This window comes from Anarrhichthys ocellatus, unplaced genomic scaffold, assembly GCF_004355925.1.
Source record: "Anarrhichthys ocellatus isolate YVR2014 unplaced genomic scaffold, GSC_Weel_1.0 scaffold82, whole genome shotgun sequence".
Lineage (NCBI taxonomy): Eukaryota > Metazoa > Chordata > Actinopteri > Perciformes > Anarhichadidae > Anarrhichthys > Anarrhichthys ocellatus.
The window spans coordinates 604,451-628,593 of NW_022280112.1; the positions used below are offsets into that span (position 1 = coordinate 604,451).

The following is a 24,143-nucleotide window of genomic DNA, read 5'->3' on the forward strand; positions in this document are numbered from 1 at the left end:
CCGCAAGGCATGTTCTAAAAATAGCACTTCGTCCCCATGGAGCTCCGTCCTAAAATTGTAGTTTCTGTTCTTTTTGCATCAAAAACGCTTGCATTCATGTAGATTTTAAAAGGAAGAGGCCGCCGCACCGCACTAGGTTCTCAGGTTCCGAATGGTGGGCGCTTCCCGTTGGCAGCGGACGCGCCGCCCCCACTGCGATCGCACCCTATCGTCAGGTCCGTCAGTCCTCGGAAACAGGCCGCGTGCAGTGTTGCCAACTTGGCGACTTTCTCGCTAAATCTGGTGACTTTCCAAACCCTCATGGCGACTTTCTTTTGTCAAAAGCTACTAGCGACAAATCTAGCTATTTTTTCTGGTGTTTTCACTCTGGCGTGAAAGCCAGTCCCAGCTGCAGAAAGAGGAGACCCACACTCAAATGCAAATGATTCGCGCATGTGCAAAGCCGCCGCTGTTCCCGCCTCTCTCCTACAGCGCTCATTACCATTATGCAAATTAGGCGATGATGTCATTTAGCGACTTCTAGCGACTTTTAGGACAGCCAATAGCTACTTTCCTTACTGACGAGTTGGCAACACTGGCCGCGGGGCAACAACTCGTGGGTGGCGGGAATAGAGGCGAGGCAACGCAGTACGATCGAAAAGGCTTAGACTAGAGGTTTGAACGCAGGCGCCCAAAGACGCTCGCGTGCCTAAGAGGGTTGGATCCCCCCCCCCCTCGGCTATAGACGAGACTTTTTACTAGTTTCTTCGTGGAGAAAAAGGTACCCAAAAAAAAGCTGGTGACTACAGACTACAGGCCGGCATGCAGGCTTCATTGCACAATGCAAAGTTGACCCAGATTTCCCAAAATGTGGTGATTAGTACTAATGTAATAGGATTCATTTAAACGTGAAAGAGTTGATTTTTTTTTATCTTACATAACTGATAATTTGTATAAACATGGGACAGAGTTCATGATTTGTTCAAAAATGTTATGAAGGTAGTGGTTAGTACAAACGAGTCATGATGTGAAGATATGGCAGTGCATGATTTCCTAATTCTTTTTAGAAATGATCATTTTTACAAAAATATAACGGGTGCGATTTTGAACAAAATACACAATCATTGTTAATAATTATTGTGAGGAATAATTAACATTGACATGTGATCAGTCTCTTCACATATATTATTATTGTTAAAAGGTGATCTGTGCAACTTTGTTATTCATGAAGTTTGTATCAAACAAGTAGCCCTTCATACTGCTCAGTACCCTTGAAGTGGCTCTCAGTTTAAAAAAGGTTGGTGACCCCTGTTGTAAACTCTTCTGTCTGCTTCGCTCTGACAGCTTGACCAAGCAGATCTTATGGACGGGTCAGGGTTTTTTAGAACCTGCACCCAGCCAACCCGTTATGAGAAACCGACCTGCAAACCACCAGCATTGTGCATTATAGTTGCACAATTGTCAGGATGAGCGCTCTTCAAGGGGCTGATGGTGCTGCTGCGAGCGGCTGGAAGCTGTCAGAGTGTTCTCTTTCTCCCCCGCCCACAGTAGTGGGAAGATATCGCCTGAATAGACCAAGAATTCTAACAAAACAGTAACCTTATGTGTATCTCTATGCTGACAATTTTAGCCTAAAGTTTGGCTGCACTGTGTAGAGTCCACAGTTCCAGGATTTAACTTTGCCCAGCTGAGCTGAAAGAGGATGAGCTCACCGGATATGCTGGTTGCCGGCTGCACAGCACCGCTCTAGCCAGCATGTGTGCCGCGTAGGCCCACATTTCAACTGAGCAGTGTGCTGTTTTATGTTCCAAAATGCAAATGCTATTTTTATTGGTGTTAGTTTGTAATGTGTCCTGCAGGTTTATGTTGGTAACTGTGTTTTGTTTGTGCTGGTTTATGTTTTCACCAATAGTGAGGTAGCTGTTACATGTCGTAAGACCAGCTGCATTTGGATTTGGCATCACACACTTTGGCCCTCCCACTTTTCAAGTAAATAAGTTAGGCTGAAATGTGCACACTACTGTAGACACTGGTTTAATTTACCTTTTTCTTTGTTGCTCTTTAGTCCGACCAACTGAACGGGGATGGATGAAGTTGCTGTTATAAGCGTTAAGTACAGAAACTTTTTGAAAGCCAGCTGGCAAAGTGAGCTATTGGTACTGATATCCCCCCCCCCCCCCCCTACGTGGATCCATTATGATCATTATGCTCTACAGGGCGGTGACGATCTCACTTATTGGCCCTTTAAAACAGATGGCCCGTCACACTCTGATTGAATTTATTCTCATAAACAGTTGCCATCTCTCAGCCGTGCGACGGCGAGTTGTGTGAAGTCGGAGGATAAAACTTGTCTCGGCTTAGAAATCTTGGCCAGGGAAAGCGGTGGCACCATCCACATGAAGTCACATGGGGCATCTTCTCACCTTACTGCACCTGTTCTCTTGGCCTCCACATCTCCACCGAGCACACACACACACGTATGCAACCCTCCAACTTGTGCTCTCCCGCCTCAGCCCGCTGGCCCGCCGCCCACCTCCACTCGTCTGCTGGCAGGCCGTCAGCATTATCGCTGCGCCTGCAGTTAATCGCGAGGCTCGGGTAATTGTCCGTTGGGTAGACAGACGTGCCGAGGCGGTGGATGGCGGTAAGACCAACGTCTGTCGAGCCTCCATCCCTTGCTGATCGGGCCAGGTTTGGTTGCCGTGGTCAGTGTATTTGTCACAATGTCAGCACTCCTTGTTTCACGGACCCTCTCCTGGCCCTCACAAAAGGGGTGAAATCATTCATCTTCTTATTCATCCTCGGGCTCGGAAGCCATTCATCATGGAGGGGCCGGAGACCTCCATCAATTATTCCGCCAGGAGAGAGAGTAAGGAAAGGGAAGCTTTTGAAAGGCAAATACATCTTGATTTAATTGGAAAGCAAGTATATGCTCAAGGGCTGCTAAGCAGATTTCCCCTAAGATGGAGCCTGAGAGATAACGGAGCGAACAAGGGAAGACAAAAGGACTAAAACAAGAGAGAGAGATGGTATGGAGTAGGAAAGACAGAGAGGAAAGACGATGGAGAGCAAAGAACAAAAGAAGAGGTCCCAACAAGCAAATGAATGACGGGCACACACACACACATACACGCACACATGTGGTCAGATTATTAATGAACACACAGAAGGATACACTAATGTCTGTGATTTATATATAAATGACTCTCCACAGAAAGATATATTTTTCTATTCACACTAAAAAAGTTGTATTTAAACGTAAAGAAATGAGTAAATATGAAGAACTAAGATTGACAAATATACTTCTACAAAAAAAGCATCTTTCTGTGTGCATTCATTGATATTGAGACTGATCTGATCTCAAACCAAAATCCCATCTGTGTCTGTCAATGGTCCGTTCATCCACATGGCCGCATGTTCAGAAAGATGTAACGCAGCAGAACGCCAAAGGGGAAAAGGTCGAGCCTGACAGTTACGGCGGCTCTGCGGCCGTTTCCCCCGTCGTACGCCGTCAGAGCCTCGGATTACTCTGAGTTTGAGGAAACGGCCGACACGAGACACAAGTTTCAAAAGAGACAGACAGATGTGAAGACTGCTGCTCTGGATATTATTTTGGGAGGACATTTATTCAATGCGTTGTGGCTCAAGGTGTGACACTGACTTCAAGTTTGAATTACTTCATGTGCAAAGCTGGCAGCTGCCATCGTGCCCCGACCCTCAGGGGCCTCAGAGGTCCCAGGTTCTCTTTTTAGAACTTTCTGTTGACTGGTACATCGCTAAATTAGTACATAAAGGTGTCTACTGCAGTTTTACTTATTGTTTAGACACCAGTATTATCAATGCACTAGACGCATCAGATAAAATAATTTTAAAAATAAGAATAATAAACAATGAAATAAGAAGAAAACAACAAAGCTAAAATATGAATGTTCTTGGCCGATTCGCATTTTTTAAGTCTGACCTGCCGATTTCCTTTTCAAGAACTATAATTGAACACAAGGCTCCACGGTCCCAGAAATGTGATTTTGATCAGGAAATAAATATCATATTTTTATTTAAAAACTGGCTTTGGTTAAAAATAAATATCCCACTAGCTATTATTGTATGTTTCACAAACAGTAACGCTGTATTTTTGAATTTCTATTTCATTTCTTATGATGAAACCGTTCTGCACGGTAACTTTAAGCTTTTCATCAACAAAGTAATTCCAATTCTTCTTCGACTCCACCGGCGGTACATCCTTTACTTTTACTACGTCCTGGAACCGTTCAGCACTATCATCCTGTTTTTACAAGTTTTATCCAATTTCTGGAACATCATGTTATATTTTTATATAGCATGTAGAACCCCACGGAAGATTGCATGTCAATAAGAACAGCTCATATTTTAAAAAAAAAACACCAGACAAGATTCACTTCCTTGAAGTAGAGCTCGTTTCTCACTGACAAGATGTTTTCTCGCGCTGCTGCTGATTACATCACAGGAGCATCTCGCCACTGCACATCTTCTTTATTCCTGTGATTCACAGTGCTTGGTGTGTGTGAGTGTGTGTGTGTGTGTGTGTGTGTGTGTGTGTGTGTGTGTGTGGGTGGGGGGAGCGAGGCCTCACAAAACTTTTAAGATTTTCATCATGCATCCTCCATGAAATGTGAAAATCTTGCCAAGAAAGTTTTTAAATTCATTTTGTGATCACCTTTCACACCGCGTTTGAGGGTTTATATATATATATTTTTATATATATATATATATATATATACTTGAGCTGAAATGTATGAAATCACTGTTGGATGAACCTTTTCTATTAAAATCTGACTTGACATTTATGCTGAAAGGTTAAGACACAAAGTTTAAATGCCAATTGTTCCAAACTGGGCTCCTATCTATTAATAATACATGCTTATTGGTCCGGATTGCAGTTTTGGACTAATGAATATCAATGCGATCAGTGCACTTTCATATTTACCTTGATTGGATTTGGATTGATCACACAGCCGTCTAGAAGAGACTCTGTTAGTTCCTCTCTACTTCAGGCGGAGCAGGGCCAAGCTGTCCTCATCAAGGTGACCCTTTGTGTTAGCGTGTTCCCCTGGTCTCGTCACACTCTACCCCGGCCTCCCCTTCGGGTTCTGCCCCAATGCCTCTCCGGTACGCTCCCCCTGCACTGCGAGAATTAAGATATGTCAGTGCTGGGATGGCACATAATCTACATTTCATAAGGCCTTGATATAATTGGTGGCAGCGAGGGAAGGTCACGTCGTCAGGGGGCCCTCGTCTCCCCCCCCCGAAGGCAGCCCTCTCATCAAGATGTGGACTGCACACATTTATTTTATTCTTTCCTTTAAGGTGGAGCGGAGACGCAGATTGTGCTGGAGGAGCGCAGCAATTATTTAGCATGCTTTGAAAAACATGCAGGAGCAATAATTTATTCAGCACTGAGACACATTCTGGAGCGAGGTTTTTGGGAGTTTTAGTGAACTAAAAGTAAAAAAAAATGTGTCACTTTAAAATAATTCAAATTACTTTTTTTGTACCCAGGAGGCCTCCAAATGATGACACTTTAAAAAACATATTTTATACCACTCTGATAATTGAATTGCGAAACAGTAGAGATGCATCTTTATTGTTCATTGCTTGTGTTTTGGATGCTGTAAGGAGGACGAGCTCGCTGCAACAGTGCTCTCATTCATTCACTCTTTATTTATTTATTTAGTTAAATTGCTTCTTTAAAAGCAGAGAAACCCTGCTCGTGCATCTTTCCTGCTCCCCTCTCGAGTCTAAAGCAGCTTTAATGAGATTTATTGACATGGATCTTAAGAAACAATATCGCCAAAGCCGCAGGATATTCTGAAAAATGTATAATTCAAAACAGAAAGAAATGGATAATGTTGGTTCACTGATGCTTCATATTGAGTGACGTTTCTTTAATTCTCCTTGACTCTCTTCTTCCTTCTTGATGTCCGTTGATACCTAACTCTTCTTTTGTCCCATTATCTTTGCACAATTAGAGATTCCTCACATAGTCACATCAAACCAGTGGGCCAGAGTCAGCCGTTTGTATGCAGCAGTATTTCATTTGTAACAGCTTATGGTTGCATAATAATTCAACTGGAACAATGATATATCCTGATGCTCTATTGATTTAAATGTAGGTTTGAAAATGAATGAGTGAAATAAATCATCTTTATCATCCCAGTGTGGCAACCGCTGATGCAGCAACACGATGCACGAACAATGCAGCAGCCTGAGAGGACTGCTATGGATGATAACTCCTCTACTAAAATGCATTTTGATGCAAAGACCTCTCATAGAACAAGACCTACAGAAAAAAAGGTTGATATAAGCGGAGTTCGATGAGAGGTCAGCATGTTCCACCAGTGAGGCTGAAGAACAGCTGTACAACAGCTGTACATCTCCCAATAAAAGATGGATTTGTATCTGTTTCTGGTCGGTGGAGGATTTGTACGGAAGCCGTGAGAGAAAAAAAGATTAACTCTGTAATTCTGATTAAAATCCTTTTCTCTCCAGTGCGCATGACTTAAGAAAAGGTGAAAAGGGTTTTGCCAGGCTTCCTGAGTTGCTAAAAGTACAATTGAAAAAGCATCTGTGAACCAGGTGGGCCCTGGTGAAACAGGTGATTTGTTTATTTTTTCTTTGCCAGGATTATTTTGGGTGTAATTCTTGCACAGAGTAAACTGCTTGCTGAATTGATGGGTTATGTAGCATCACTGTCATCTATTTTCTGTTTCACAGCTGAAAAGAAGAAAAGAAACTCATATGAATATTATCCTGGCAAACCTTGTTTTTTTTACCTGTTCTCATGTAATAAACACAGGACGGAAAACAATTCAGGTCCGACTTAGACATTGGATCACCACAAAAAATAATGTTTCTCACCTCCCCCTTTGGGCTTCCATATAATTGTGGAAGTTGGATGCAGAGCAAATAGACTTGAGACATTACCCCCTTTAGTGTCCTAAAGAAAAGGCTCTAAACTGCTGCATGTATCCCTGAACATACGCTCAAAATCATGCTAATGAAATCCTGTCCTTCTACAAATCGTTGGCTAGTTTTCCCTTTAGTGCAGTGAAAATATTACAGCGTCCTTACAATAGCTTTAGATGTCTTTGTTTTTATGTCACAGGACACACTGCCAGTGTTTGCACGGAGCAAACTGCCTACTGAATCGATGGGTTCTGAGCCTTTCCTCAAAGCAATAATAACAGACATCACTCCAATGTAGTCAAAGTTGTACTTCCTGTCGTGTTACAGCAAATAGGCAATATTGGTGTTCTTCCCAGCAGTTAATATGAGGAATCATTGAGTTTAGATGACTTTTTATGCACAATAAATAGAGGAGTCATCTGCAGCACTAATTCAGGGCAGATGGAGGATAAACGATGAAATATGGTGACGGTCTCTTTATCAACAGCTCCTGGTCTGAGTTGTTCATCTTCAGAGGGTGCTGAAGGGCATCTACTGTACAGCCATCATTTCACCGGCTCTGGCACCTCACCTCCCCTCCCTCCCACTCCCACTCCCTCCCCCGGGGGAGACAAAACAGAAACAGTTAATGCTGACATAGTAGCTTCTGTACCTTTTCATATGTTTCTTCAGCACAGTCGGACATGAACATACTCACTTGGTTTCACGCCCGAGCACACGTATGAAATCCTGACGAACCGCCGCCTCCCCTCTGTGCTCTGACCCGTCGATGTTACTGCACTTTTCATGTTACTATGTCTCTGTCTCTCTCTGTCTCTGTCTCTCTCTGTCTCTCTCTCTGTCTCTCTCTCTGTCTCTCTCTCTGTCTCTGTCTCTCTCTCTGTCCCTGTCTCTCTCTCTCTATATATATATATTTCTGTCTCTCTCTGTCCCTGTCTCTCTGTCTCTCTCTCTCTATTTCTCTCTCTGTCTCTCTCTCTCTCTCTCTCTCTCTCTCTCTCTCTCTCTCTCTCTCATTCATTCATGCTATCAGCCCGTTTGCACATTTTCTCTCTCCATTTGGTCGGTTTTACAAGATCTGGAAATTCTTTTTTTGTAACGTCAAATAAATATTACAAAAAAAAGTCCATCTCTCATTCTAGTATTAATTTGAGTGCCAATTTTCAAAGTGTGTTAACTGAATGAAGTCAGAAAACTGGAGACTTCTTTAAGGCCAGGAACCGTGACTGAGGAGCTCTCTAGCTCCTGGTTTATAAAAGGTTCTCGGACCTCTGTGTAACGTCCTATTGTGTTAATGAGCTCCTCATGTCCAGATAATTCAGCTCCTCAAGTATTACTTTAGTACCTAAAAATATCATATTGTCAGTTGCATTTGTTCTGCTGTTGAATTGTTCCATTAATGCTCCAACAGTCAGGGTTTGTATCTTTATTTGTTCTGCCCTTTATAGCATAATTGCATTTTCTATTAGTAACGTCAACAGGTCTGAATGTGAAGCTCTTATCTGCTGTCGGGAGGACTTTTCATTTCACCGGGATTCTATTAGAAATAGCTTGCGGTGTGAACGCATTTCTGTTTTCAGCCGCAACTCAAAGTATAACATCTGAAGCTCAATTAAAATTCAATTTCAAATGCAGACCCTCAGTGGTAATCATGTTTTTAGGAAGTTTTCTTTTTAATTCATTTCTCGGCGCTGATTAATTGCGTGGAAGCCATTTCCCCCGTTAAAACGTCAGTTAATTAGCTGACAGCGTTGGATGGGATAATTAATTCAGCTGGGGGTCACGGCATGTTACCGGGGGAGAGGGGGGGGGTCCAGTGACAGACCTGCCTGGTTTGTAGCCACCAGCAGCCGCTGTGTGAGCGGGAGGCTTGTTGTAGACCTAACGATGTTCCTCCTCAGACCTCCTTCTGAACGTGTGAGATGGAATTAGGCTGCAGTGGCCACTCAAGTGCTACACAGCACTATGCAGGCTGGATAAATGATGCCCTGTGATCCAGCGCGGAGCAAGCCTCTCTATCACAGGCTTCAGAGAACCAGTGGTGTTTGTCTTCAGAAGTAGGGCAAGGGCATCCAGAGCCCATCACGTACACCACTTTTGTCCTAACATGGACACACACATGAGGCCGGGGCTTTGATTGTCAGCCTGAAGCTGGTCGAGAGAGGCCCAAGTTCTCTTGGGTCATATAGTATGTACAGTGTACTTGTATTTGTGATATTCTTTTATTCCCTTTGGGTTTCATCAGGCTAGATCTGCTGTGTTTTGTTGTTTTTCTGTATGCCACAGCGCGTACAATTGTGTGACAGGGTGTCATGTGCACATGCTTTGTACTTTTTATTTATTTATTTATTTTGAATACATTTTCTGGGACTGAGGAAAACAGAAAGTGCAAATATTGTCCTTAAAAATAAAAGTAGGCATGACATGTAGAAAATATGTTAAACTTTCAGTGTCTTCACAAATGTAAACTCAACTTTAAGGGAACTTTGTACCGTATGTGTGTTTTTTTCATCCCACTATTATTGTGACAAGCTATCTCCTTTGTGACCGCTTCAGCTGTTTGAAGCTGAGGAGCACTTTCCATTCTTTCTCTGTGAGAATGTCTTGGAATATGTTTCTGTTGTTTTAAACCCTTTGGGATTACGAACAAGGTAAAACACACCAAACCTTTTGGTAAAAAGGTTTGGTGTTGGCTGCAGTTGGCTGTTTGCAAATAGTGCAAACTAAAGAACTAAATTGGCTGGTACGAACATGTCATGAATCAGACATGCGATTTTGCATGCGCCCTTATTTTTTGCGCAAAGTAAGAACATTTGTACTCGCATATTAGTGAACGAGGCCAACGCTCCTCAATGTAACCACTATGACTCGAGCACCTTTGTAATTAGAGTGCAGAACATGTATGAAGTGAAGACTTCCTGTTCCTTCATCGTGGTTTGCAGAAGACCACCTGTCTCCTCTGGGATACAGATCTATACAGACACAAAACCGCCTCCATCATTTACATTATTCCATATCAGAAAAAGATTTTAACCTTAATGCTGTGCGTACTGAGAAGTACAGTTTTATGAGCCAACTTTATGATTTCATTTCATATCGTCAATTTAACTATACGTTCTGAAAGTGACAATCAAACAATTTATTCTCTAAACGTAACTTAAAACGTAACATGAAATTCAACAGCGCAAAGCATAAACTATGTGTGGAAAGTATTTCCAATTCCACTTGCGATTGCTTTTCTTAATTTGTATGTGTGGATTTTGCTTGGATGTTGTTTGAATAAGGCTACTCTGGTTCATGAAATGCTTCAGTGGTTCTGGCTCAGGTGGGGGTGGCCGGGTTCAGTAAGGCTTTGTCTGAAGTCAACATTCATTTCTTTTCATTTAGTTATACTGGTTGAGCATGTTTAATTTCTGATTTTAATTAGGCACGGAAAAAAAGGTGTAAATGAAAGTGAACTCTGGTGTCAGCGGTCTATTTAACACATGCGTCAGGATTAGGGATGGGTATCGTTTGGGTTTTTTCCGATACCGGTGCTAAAACGATACTTTTGAAACGATACCGGTGCCTAAACGGTGCCTGAACCGATACGTTTTTCTTCAAATTGAACAATATATTAACTGTTTAAAGTATACTATAAATATAAATAAATACAAAACACTTGGCTTCAAACTACAGCTTCAAACTTTTTAACTTGAAACTATGAACAATATATTAAGTATATTGTAAACTGTTAACAGTTAAGTAAATATAAATAAATACAAAACACACACACACTCTGTACACACACTACAGCTTCAAACTTCAGCAATTATTTTGCAGAAATATGAGCATATTTGCCTTCTCTGGCAAAATATGACATGTCTCATGACTTATTTTATTTTACCAGTTGGTGGCGGTAATGCGCCAATTCGTCGTTTACCAACTGCCACTACACCTCAAAGAAGAAGAAGAAGAAGCTTTCGCGTGCCTGTGGATGTTGTGCTTATGAGCGCCAGCGCTAAGTACCCCGTTGTAATAATACTATGAGTGAGGAGCGGAGGACCGAGGCTATCGTTACCTGCTGCCAGGACGGAGTCATCAGAGTAGTGTAAAAAAAGTATTTCAATCGGCTCAGGCACCGAAAGGAGCACCATATTGGCACCGCTTTTCGGTACCCAACCCTAGTCAGGACTGGGATTATTTATAAAGACGGGGAGACCTGTGTGGGCAGAGTCTAAATCCAGAAGGCAGGCAGTGTGGCAGTGATTCATATTTCAACCCAGGGTCCCTCTCTCCCCAAGTCCCCCATAATTGAAGCCTAAGCATATGGCCTTGCGACCACGCAAGCACAAAGGTATCTGCGGAACTTTTTGGCATCTTATTTTGAGTCGCTGGCAACGACGGTCCCTCCAGTCTTCCTTCAGCCCAGCCGAAATGAAAAGCGTGTCACCTTGAGTTGTCACAAGCCACATCTGCCGGGCTAATTATCACGTGCTTAGGCTTATTGATAACGTGTTTGGCAGTTTGGGTTTGTTAGATGCTAGCTATACTTATTCGAAACAAAAAACAATGGTTTAATGGGCCCCACCTGCCATACTTCATAGACAGTCGTTGGTACATGGATGGATTACTGAACAGGCCCAAAGAAACACACACAAAGAAACATAAAAAGACTACAAAGAGACCAAAATGGCTTCAAAGAGACACAAGTTAGCTGCAAGGAGACACAAGGAGCCCACAAAGAGACTCAGAACACCTCTGAAAAGTGGCAAAACAATCATAAAGAGACACAAAGCAACTACAATGAGATGCAAAACAACTACAAAGATGCAATATGACCGCAAAGAGACATAAAACAACTACAAATGGACACTAAACAACGATAAAGAGATGCAAAAGGATCAATAAGACACAAAAAACTACCTACCTCAGAGTAACAAAAAACAATCACATAGAGATGCAAAACCACCACAAAGAGACACAAAACAACTTCAAATAGGTGCATGAGTAATGAGTATCAAGAGACAACGTTTAGGGAAGTGGCCGTGTGTTGCTGTTTCATCGAAAATGCATTTCAGCAATCATATTGCTGAAATGCAAAAGGAGGCCGGATCATAGCAGACAGACACCAATATAAATGTTTCTTCAAGTGGGAATATGAGGGAAATAACCGTTTGTAGAGCCAATGGAATTTATATTTCATTTGAATGCACTTGCCATTAATATCAAATTGGCGGTAGGGACAACTTTAGGCATCCGGGAAAGTGGTGGGGACACATCCCCACCATCCCCAACATAAATCATGCCCATGAAACCAAAGTACTAAGTACTTGCACTCGATGTGCAGTCAGGGGATCACCTAAACTATTCCAATGCATCCTTTGGGAAACATGAGACAAATTATTGCAATACATCTCGACAGGGTCTGAAAGTAACTTTTTTCACTGCCTGCTGCTGCGGCAGGCAACATTTTGGAATATATGCGCTAAATAAAGGAATAACTATATTTTACACAAAAAAAACATTCCCTGAACAATATAATCCAGTGTTTGAATTGAACAGCGTACCTTGGGGAGCCCTATACAGTATTAGGTGAAAGGGCAATGTACACAGTGCTGTACTCTGTTATTGTCATTTATAGTGTTTATTGGCATAAAAACACACAATTCAAATGATTAGGAAATAATTATAATGTTTTTATTTTAATATTTGCTCTGATTTAAAACATTCTTAGGCATCAGTAGTTTTGGTTATGTATTATAATCTGCTTACAGCTAGTGTTAGGAAGTTAAACAGCTCATAGTTGACCTGCATTTGGCCTTCCTGTTGTCAAGACTTTTCCCTCTGGAACCAAAGTGTTGACCTCCTGGAGTCTGAACCAAGTTGTGTGCCAACCCTTAAAGTGTGTTAAGTATGTTGAGATCATTTATTGGATAGGGTCAAAATTTGTTTCATCCATTAATGTTCCAATATGAATGTTTAACAAAAATGTTATGGCAATTCATCCAATATCTGGTGCGATATTTCACTTGAAGTTATGAACCGACCTCCAATGTGACTGGTAACCCTAAAGCCATGCTGCTAGCATTGCTAAAAACCCCTCCGGACACATCTGCTAACATCACACGTACTATTTCGGAGTGAGCAGAGTTCCATCATCATAGAAGTGCTACTTGACAGGACTTTGAATGAAGAAAGGACCAGAGAAAAGAAGCCAGGAAGAGGCACAGAGACCACCCTTCCTGGAGTGATCAGAGGATTCACAGGACACCGCTGAAACCCCTTCTTTTCTGCACCAACAGCAGTTTACAGCAACGCTAATGTTGGCTTTGGACATGGTCTAAGTGTTGCTTGTGCATTAGTGGATTAGTGTAAAGCATTGTGTGAAGAGTACCTGCCTAAGAGGAGATGAGCACAGGTGGTGAAGGCCTGCATTATGATCATTCTTCACAGTAATCTGTCTTTGCCTTGAATTATGGAAAGCATTTGGCCGAGCCTCTAACCCAACCATCCCAGGTGTCTGCTCATCGTTTCTGAGGGCCAACGTTTTGTTCCAGCAATTTTTTTTTTCTTATCAGAATTGTCTGGGGAAGAAATCTGTGCTGTGCTGTATTACATTTAGTGTCCCATTAGATCCGAGGATGGGCCTGCTGGATAAGTCCCCGCCCCCCCAACGTTCTTTCCTTCTCCTTCCCCCCCCCCCCCCCCCCCCCCCCTCTTTCGCCTCTAAATCATTCATTCCAAGACTTATCCGAGAGTGAAATGGAGCACAGACCAGGCTAGTTAATGGGGTTCTATGAGGCATAAGATTACTTTCCTACCTGAGCTCGTTCCTATGAATCTTCCTTAGAGAAGCGGCTAAAATAACAAACCACTTCCAGCAGTACGGTAAACTTACAGGAGGACTGTCGGGTGTTCCGACAGGTTTCCATCAGCTCTGTGCTCCCGGTGTCGAGCATCGGCGAGCCCTATGTTTGTCTGCTACTCTCTGCCCGGCTTCCTGATGGGACGGAGTCCCCAGTGTTAACAAGAGAACTCAATTTGTATTCCCCCATGCAGCCTGATTGGAACAGGAACAAAGAGGGTTTTTTCTTTCTCAATGGAAATCATAAGCAATAGAGTTTTTCTGCTGACATTTTGTTTCCCATCCAACAACTGTGTGTCAGTGTGTTTTCATATTCTAAGTCTCACTACCTGGACTACTCATTACTTATTGTCCCACACTAAATCCTGCTGCTTTACTCCTGATGTTCTTACCTTTCACAATAAAACCCCGAAACATATACGCTTCATCACTGCTTACCAGGGGCAACTTAAATTCACTCAGAGCATTTCGATAAGAGGCAACTCAACAAAATAACACATTATGTATTTGTCACAAAAATGCAGGTCGATATTTGTTATGGATGGTCTATCTGACAAGTTTTGATTTTGTGACAGCAATTACTTAATTAATGGTGCAGAGTAAATGACCCGGGTAGTGCCCGAAAGTGTTTTTTTGGGGGGTTTTGTTCATTTAGCAGACAAACTCGATACATAGAACCCCCTGGATAGTGAGTAGGGAGTAGTGAATGAGGGCCTGTGTCCACATAGCACCTTTTTCTGGCAGAAAAGCGTCCGCTAGAGCAATGCGAGGCAAGGCGTACGGTAATAAACATGATACCAATTGCCGTTTCAGTCTTTGTTATGATAGTGTGTCCGAAATATGAAGTTCAGGATAGACAGAGATGGACAAAACAAGCTTCTCCTTCATTTACTACAGTAAAATCGCCAGCACTTGTTTGAAAAGTTCAGAGATTTTCAACTTAAAGCGCTCGCATCGGCTGCACAAAAAAGGCGGAGAAAAAAGCATACGGCCTCTCCTCATTGAGAACAATTACAAAAAGAAGCTGGCGCTCAGAAAAAAAGCACTTTGTGGTCAAAGGCCCTGAGTGAATAATTTAAGATGGAGCCACACACTCACTCACTCACTCACACACACAAGGGATCACATGATCTCATGGCGGAGATAATTAAAGGCTCTGCACACCACACAGGTGTTTTCAGCTGAGGACATCCTCCCTAACCAATCAACAACCAGCAAACACTATTGACCTGGTGTTGGTCCAGTGATCATTTTCAAATTTCATCTTCATTTCTGTAACGATTGTTCTTGAGTCACCACCATGTCTTTTAACGAAGCAGTTTAGTTAAACTGCTCTGAGTCATGAGATGTTCTGTGGGGAACACGTACCTCTTGGGACCTCGTATTCAATTGCACAACAAAGTCATTCTGTGTCAAAAGGTGCTGGAAAATTAGAAAATCCTTCCTTCATGCAGCTTAACTTGGGTGTTTTATCTTTCTATTTGGACAATGAAGAAGTAGACGGCTAACAAATATGGATCACTGAGCAAAAAAACTCCAATAGTTGGGAATTGAACTCTGGGCCTCATTGGAGGATTCATAGGAGGAATGGAGAGTCTACATCCCAACGGACTACTTCACACAGTCCCTCACAGAGCTGCAATATTGATTCAATTTTGCTTTGATTTATGTAACTGCAATGCACCTCAGGCCCAGCATTGTCCTGTCCCACCCGCGTGAGTTTAACATGTAAAGGTTGGAGACAGCTCTGGCTTTATCTTGTGACAATACGCTCACCAAAGGAAATAAAGCTGCTTTTAAAAATCCCCTTCTCAGCTCTTATGTATAACATGCCGTTCTTTGCCCTTCGAGAGTTTTACGTTTAATTTTGCCATTAGTCACACAGTTAGCCTTATTAGACTCCCCACCACCATGCATTTAATCTGCATTAGCGTAGCCGTGACCAGTGTGGCCCATTCTTTATCATACTCTACAGCTGACGGAAGCCTTTTTTCTGACTCATTCTGAGCTCAAGTGCAGACAAATGTAACAGCATTGACAGACACCAGCAGAGCCATATAAGCCTGCTCCGACGGGACTTTTCTGCAGAAGAAGAAGGACTTTGAACAGTAGTCCTTTACACTAAAACATTAGTTTTGAGTTGTACATGAAAGAATTAGAAAATGAAAAGCAATGAGGCCTGAATGAAATCATTCTCTTCCGTTGCTATTGAGCGATTTAACCGACGGTTATACTCACATAGTTTACTGGATAAAAGTAGCAACAGCACACTGTAAAGACTAACAGCCCTGCATTATAAATCACAGTAAAATGTTATGAAAGTAAGAAGTCTTAAAGACGGCGTTAGACACAATCTGTGATCCAGCTTAATGAACAGTTCGACCGTCAATTAATAACGCAGGTTTGCATTGAAGCCTCTCTCCCAACGTGATCGACAGCTCTTCTTTATACACACTCGCACTAAACAAGGACTAACTGTGTCCGTAATGTTCTGATGCTGTTGGAGGAGACAAACAGACCTATAATTACCTCCACCACGGAGGCTTTTTAATCTCTTTTGTTGGCTTGTTTGTCTGTTTGTCTGCAGCATTATGGAAAAAAAAGCATGATCCACGAAGGAGAAGAGCTTTTTCATTCAATTCTTTGTTTTGCATTGTATTACAAGGTATTTCCCACATTTATCTCCTTTCTACACATCACATTAAATAAAGGACAAACTATTTACCATGTTAGAAATACCTCTCAATATAATACAGCTCAATACAGCACCAGCACAAATGTGCAGCCCCTGGGTAGCAGGTCAAGTAAACCGTAATGTCTATAATACCTTATATTAATAGACATGGGTGGCATAGAAAAGAGTTACTGACTTCTGTATATATAATTTGTATGTGTTATAACAGTGATTATGAAGCATTATTATAGTATTATTACAACTTTGGGATTTATTACACACTATGATCCTTGCAAAAATAAGTGAACCAGCAATAATGAAGTATTACGATATTTGACCTGATAAATCACGATAGAATGCTCTATAATGTGTCATGGTTTTTGTTATAAACCATTATGAATATCTATGAGTGCTTGTAACTAGAGTTATACAGTGCTATTGAGCAGATTATAAGGTGTCATTAGTATGTTTATGGTGCATTATATAAATGGGTGTGCTACCCAGAATGGTAACAACAGAAGTAATTATCCTTTTGCAGAACAAAATAAATATATTAATAATTCCGTCCTTTCAGACACCCAAAAAGCCTGAAATGGAGGCAATGTCCTTTCAAACCGCTGTGGCACCGTCATCAACTGGAATCCTCAATGCTGAAACTGCAGCATCACTACTTCCATCTGGAACGTGGTGGAGTAGAGATATGAGGTCAAATAGATTCAGTTAACCCTAACCCTCATCCATAATACAAACAGGGCCTTGGCAGTGTGGCACCAGCATTTAGTCGCTCCCCCATCAACTGCTTTTAGGCAAAACATGTCCATTCATTTGGCAGCTTTTAAAAATAATTATATATTTGTAATGAAATACATTTGTATGCCAAAGGAAATCAGCTGTAGTGACTAGCGCAGCCCTGACCAAGCCTTTTCTCTCTCTCTCTCTCTCTCTCTCTCTCTCTCTCTCTCTCTCTCTCTCTCTCTCTCTCTGAACTTGGGATGTTTGCAAAGTGAAGTTCAGTCAAATTAATCATTCTGTCAGACAATGAGAGCAGAGCACCCCAGGGCTAAAAGGGAGACAAGGCCTTTCAGCAAGAAGAAGAATACGCCTGTGCCACAGTATATGTTTTCTGGGCTTGTTATTCATTTTCACTCAGGGAGGCGGGGGGGGGGGGGGGGGGGTTATGTAGCGGAATGGGCTCTCGCTCTCTCCCCGGCGCCGGGGAATATATCTATCGTTCCGGGGAGGCATTTCCCATAAGAGGGGATAAATGGATGTAGCTGAAGGTGAGGACAATGCAGGAACATCACATTTAGAGGCTTATTCATCACGTTCATAGGTGGTGCCGGCCTCTGCCCAAATGTTGCGTTTTCACAGCGTGTTCGTAAAGGAGCCGTTACTGGCCTTGCACACACCCCAACACTTGTCATACTTCATATCAAATTTGTGTCTCTGTGTTTGTGCCTAAAATAGATAATATGTATCGCATGTATCGCTCAACTTGAAATGAACGATTGATCATTTGTATATCACCAGCGTTACCTTGAGTTCTTGAACAAAAAGCATTGTTTTTCTCTCCATGGTGAACGGAGAATCAAAAGACGGAGGAAAGTCTAAATGAATTGATGTAAGTGGGGGGGGCCACGTTTAACAAGAGCAGAGCTACATCAAAACATCCGTTCACAGACTCTCACACAACAGAATAATCCAAGACTCGTTCATCCAGCAGCCACTTTGTCTCCATTCTTTGATTCTTCCTTCACCGTGGAGGCATGCGAGACTAACACGGAGTGAGACATACAAATGGTAATTCTGTGGATGAAATGGGCCTTTTATTGCTATTTTTCTTTATAAAATTCAATTAACTTGATTTAGAACCAGCTCTATTGAGTCCTTGTCTTGAGTGTCCTCACTAATAGTAAGCTCTTTCCGAGGTTCAAGACTTGGAATTCAACGGTCATCATTGGCTTTCCAGACTGTAATCACTTCCCATCACTTGTGACATTGTGAACTCAGTCCCTGCATCTTTTTACAACAGTGTTGTTTGTCTTGTCTTAAGCCCCCTGCGCCTCGATACATGTCGATCTGAATAACCCACTCGAGTCACCTTTCGGTAAAAGTCGTGATCTTAGTCCGTACCTGGTGACCTTTTTGTGACGTGCTCTGGAGTCTGGATTCCGTCACATTAACATAAAGGCTCGAGCAGCACAAGGTTTAATAAACAGAAGTACTCTGTCTCTGGAAGTGATCACTCTTTTATGCACAAGGGAAATAAAAAGGCACAAAATAGTATGAATGTTGTGTAGTGTTTCCAGCGCAGTGAGAAGAACACGGGGCTCCGTGTTCCACATATCTCACGTGGTATCAGTAATGGTCCTGTCATGTCTGAATAAAGCTATTACGGAACATGTACGAGATGGAGACCAATGTTTGAAGGCCAGAACAACATAATTCTACCTGATGGATGAAGCCAGCGGTACTACACATTCCTTGTCTGGAAAAGGTTCATTTTGTTGGCGCAAACTACCTGAAGTAGAAATCAACATGTAGCAGCAGCGCTTGTGAGTCGTGTTTGCCGCTTCCTCACATCTGCTCACCGCACCTGAGAACGGCTGGGGAGGGAACATGCACCTGGTCGACTCCCGGCTCCCAACATGGCGGCTCGTTTGGAAACGTTGTCTTGTATTTTGAAAAGAGCTCACTAAAATGTGTTTTTTGAAAATATTTGAGGCCAGAAGAAATCTTGAATCTGTTTTAATTTTAGATTTGACACATTTTAGATGGAGCAAGGTTCGTTTCCAGAGGTGGAGAGTCGCAATAAGCAATGGTTTATGGGATGAGTAATTCATGTACAAGTGTTCAGCTCCGAATTTTTTATCGTCACAATTCATCTCACAGTTGATTGGTTCAATGCTTAAAACCTCAATGGAGTGAATGAATGGGAAACTCATCTCCGGACCAGCAGCTGCTCAAAAGGTGGACAAGCACTGATGAGCTCGTTAAACATTACTCATAACTATAACTTCATTCTCTCAACACAGCATGAGCCCGTCGTCCACTGCTGCTTTGTTAAATACATTGATTTGTTTGGTTCAAGACATAATTCTCACATATGCTCCTTCAGCTTTTGCTACACAAGTTCTTTGAAGTTCACAGAGCTGCATTCACCTTTTAAACTATCTTCCTTTCATATCTCAATTTATCTTTCTCATACCTGCCCGGGAAAAAAAAACAGTTCCCCTCTTCCGTGTCTGTGGTTGCAAGGAGACGTGTCTCAGTCACAAGCATTACAGATATACCTCCTGGATGAGCGCGTGAACACGGCGGGGGCGGTCATAGTGATGTATGGCTGCAATCCCGCCGCTGCAGCGTGACGCGGCCGTCAGTTGCCATAGGAGACGAGATGATTTATATGCCTGCTCTCTGCTAATGGCCCAATATCAGTGATGTTAATGCTAATGGCCTGATCCAGCAGCCGTATGCAAAGAAATCTGCTACTCATTGATACAAATGACACTTTAACTAGCTTGGCTTTTCATGATTTGATGTTTGTAATGATAAAAAATGATATCATGTTTACAGCTATGACCAGAGGGTAAGGGAGGGGGATTATTCCATCTGTTAAAAAGAGGCCGATTGTTCCTCCAACTCGTCGTTGAACCGCTACGTCTCTCCCACTACGGCGCGTGATGGATGTTTCCTCTTGCTCATGTGTCCCACTGCAGTTGTCCATATGTTGTGCTTCATCTGCCATGGACTATTTGTTGCGGCGGATAAGACGCCGGGTCGTCGGCCAGGGAAGCAAGATGCATGTGCGCCGTTTGATAGGCCGTGCAGTGCATCGTAATGAAAGAGCCTTTGTACACGGGTGACTTCCTCGGGGCAGAGGAGATGGGCGTTATTGATTTCGGCAGAAGATGAATGGAGAGGAGTCAATATATTCTGGGCTTTAAAGAAGAATACGAACAGTATGGAAGAATTCTCTTGAGCTTAATTAAAGTGCTCGGGGGTGTTTGAGTGGAATGTTTTATCTAGTAGATGACTGGTTCTGCAGTGCTTTAGAAAACTGTTAAGAATTGGGCTCAACACAGACTTTTAAAAGTGGTGTTTAAAAGTGAAAATATGGTTGCCATTTTTTGTCACAATAAATATTGAATAATTAAGAAACTATGTACTTATACGTCAGCTTAATAATGAGAATCCTTTGAATGGCGGGTGCTCCGGTTCTTGCAGCCTCCTCCTCAGTATGCCTCGAGCTCCAGTGCTGGTCCAGCCCTCGTGGTTCTGTAGGACGGGCTATCTTTAACTGGAGAGCTTGAAGCGTCCCTTATCGAGGTGTAGTACAATGTTTGCCTGCATCAGTTTCCGTCCAGCTCCAAGATGCCGGGATACTTTCCCCTCTCGAAATGATCCTTCTTTTCGTTCAGGTTCTTTATCAGTGGGATCAACTTGCTTCGTTTGTGATGTTGACGGGTCAGTTGAAATATTCACCCCACAACCCAATTGTCTTCGCCATTGTGAGTAAAACCGATGCAGCAACAAATTCCCAACATTGTCATGTGCAGCCTTGTCTGGTTCTGTAACAGCAATATTTAAACGGCATTAATGCAACAAATATTTGTTTGCTGTCCCTATTTTAATACATTAAAATGTTGTTGCCATTGATAGCAACCAAAAGCTAAGAATTGGTTGCCAATTTCTCAAAATGGTTGCCAATGACGAACCTTACTGTCGATCCCTGCATCAATAACGCAGCTATTTCTGAATTGCCTCCCCTTGCTTTGCCCTCTGTAAATAATCTTTTAGACCGTTTCTTTGACAAAAATGTCGAGCGGCGTTGCGCCTGCTGGGGTGCAATCATCCTCTGGTAGAATCCGTAATGATCCAGAGAGAAGAATGCCCAAAATCTGAATGCAGATGGTGAAAATCAACCTTTAAATTCATCTTGATATTCTTTTTTTTTAAAGAGAACTACGTAATCCTTCTTCTCTAACATCATCAGCAGCAATGCCATTAATGTACATACTCTTGTAATAGGCTGATCTGACTCACTGCAGAATAGCTCTCTTTTATCAGGTGATATTCCTGAAGCCTTGAAATCTCTCTGGATACCAACTTACAGACCAATATCAGACCTTCCCTTTGTAAGTAAAAGAACTGAAACACTTCTTCATCTCAAATGGTAGCTTTGATGAGTTCAAATCACCCACATTTACTCCGCTCTGTCGCCAAGCAACTACGGTCCCACATATTATCTCTGCAAGACAATTGAGCAAATAAGTGACTGCATGGGCCTGAACAGTCTCCATTTAATTGCAGACAAAACCAGAAAGAGACAAAACCAAAAACCAAGTGAGGAATCTTGGCGTGAACTTGAACATTCATGTTGAATCAATTACAAAGTCTGCATTCTACCACCTTAAAAAGAAACTTAGCAAGGATCAAAGGGTTCACATGACTAACCCACGCTTTCACTTACACTAGTCTAAGCTCTCTCCAAAGAAACATTCAGAATGCTGCTGCTAGAGTACCACAGAGAGGCTGTTGAGCTATACAATGTAGGCTATATATAGTGGATGTATATGTTAGGGATGTCAACGGTCAACTGTTAATTCAAGAACATTTTTGACCGGTTACGCATGTCGGCCTATTGGTTTATTTACAGACTATATGTGGCCTGGTGTGTGTGTGTGAAACAGCTGGAGACTCACACATAGCTTTTGTATGTGTGTGTCCAGCTGTTTATCTCAAAAGTGAATGAAAGAGCAGACGTATTAGTATCTCGAATGTTTCAGTTCAGAATGGATGTGTCATCTGGCCAGCTGTTCTGATCGGCCTGTGTAGAGACCACCGATCAAACTGTCAGCCGATATCGATCGGAGCACCCTGATCAAAATGCGGCAATAATCTTCAGCAAAGCATGCAGAAAATAGAATAAAAGGTTAGAAATGAGAAATGGCTCAATTGGATTGACCTATCGCCAAAGCGCAGTGTGTCAGTGCAGCGCTGGAGTAAAAGACAAGTTTAGTTTTTCAGTAAAATATAAATAAATAAATCTTAAAATGTAACCTATAGTTAGCCGGCTAACAGTGGTGAAACACTTCGTCTCACCACTCTCCACTAAAGGCTGCGCTTGTACAAACAGCTTTATTGGCTTCTCTCTTTGGTTGTGAACAGAGGCTGCTGTTGTGTCTGATGGAGTCTGAGACAACAGTTGGATTATGCCTCATTATGCATGAATCATGCCCTACTCATTGCCAAATTAGGCCATTTCCCACGTGATAAAACTTGAATACTCCTAATTACAGAATTGCCCTTTCTCTGCGAGGTTACAGCTTCTAAATTAAGAAATTAATCCTCTATTAGTCGTCATCCTCACAGCTTTCTCCCCGTTTGATCACTTCATGATCTCCGTGCGGTCTTGACGAGGCGGTAGGTGCCACGTCTCTTTGTACTGTTTTAATTAGACGTGATGAACAGCAATGGGGTGTCGTCTCCGTTCTCATTACAGACGCGTTGCCCTGCGTGGTTTTATACATCATCGGAATGCGATCCGCCGTCCGTGTCGTGCAGGAACTCTGTGCTACAAAGAGAGAACGTTGCAGGAATTGATGAAAATTGGTTTTAGGTTTGATGCAATTTCCAAAGAGACGTATCTGGGGTAGGGCACTGATAAGAAAAGTATAAATGTTCAGTATATTCAAGTGAGATGTTGGCCTTCGCTTTCATCAAACACTGAAGACTTGCCTTCAACCACTTCCCTATTTCCAAATAGAATTTATGTTAATGTCCTGTGTGCGTTTTTTTTCCTGTAGATCGGCTCCACTTTGATCTAACACCGGAGACTTTGCTCGCTTCTGTCTCCTGTCATCGAAGATAATATTAATATTTATCAAATATTCCTCCCGATTCTTCAGCTGAAGTAAACAGGAATGAGATGTAGAGGCGCCCTTTGATCAAACGCTATGACAGTAAATAACATTAAAAAATAACACATTAGAAGCTTTTTCCCTGTTTGTTTTTTCCAGACGAGGTGGCGAACTCCCCTGCAAGGACTGCATTCATATGCATGTGTTTGTCTTCTGTGTGTTGCTGCAGGTATGGTGAACTACAGCGAGGTGTCCGGCTACCCGCTTGTTCAGCACTGGAGTCTTCGCTCGGTGCTCTACCACGTCAAACTCAATCAGTGGGTCCTCTCTCAAGGTAAATCACTCTGCGCTTCTTACAATTCATGATCTATTTATGCATGTTATTATATTGTTCATTTATGCTGCAGGAGACTACACGTTCGGTCGGGGGTCTCTGTGACATAAACTCTCACGCCGTCGGCCATCTATTATTCATCCCATTGTAATTAATGTGACACAAGAAGGTTAGCGGCTCATCATAACAACTCGGCTGCTTTGTTTAACTCATTCGTTTTGATTAGCTATGTGATTCCTTTTTCCTTTTGGCTGCCGAGTAGTCCCATCTTGTGCTTTAAGTAACTGTAGTGACATCATCGCTCATCATTCTTTCAACCTTTTTATTTTCAGTTTACACAGGTTATGTGCGACATGCCACTCACAAACAGAACAGCACGCAACATACCTGCCAACCACACAAACAACCAATCCCAGACACAGAAATACAAACAACAAAAACATAGACCATCATACTCCTACTAAATACCAATGAACATTGTGAACCTAGCTCCCCGGGTGTCCC

At 42.3% G+C, this 24,143-nt stretch overlaps 1 protein-coding gene across 10 annotated transcripts in view; it reads left to right on the forward strand.

Annotated features, from left to right (window-relative positions):
- astn1 (astrotactin 1) overlaps nt 1-24,143 on the forward strand; it is a 366,216-nt gene that overhangs the window by 183,679 nt on the left and 158,394 nt on the right. For all 10 annotated transcript variants that reach the window (XM_031874553.1, XM_031874560.1, XM_031874561.1 and 7 more), the window contains one exon: nt 23,535-23,639. In XM_031874553.1, coding sequence (XP_031730413.1) covers nt 23,535-23,639 — 105 coding nt within the window. The remainder of the gene's footprint in view (nt 1-23,534; nt 23,640-24,143) is intronic.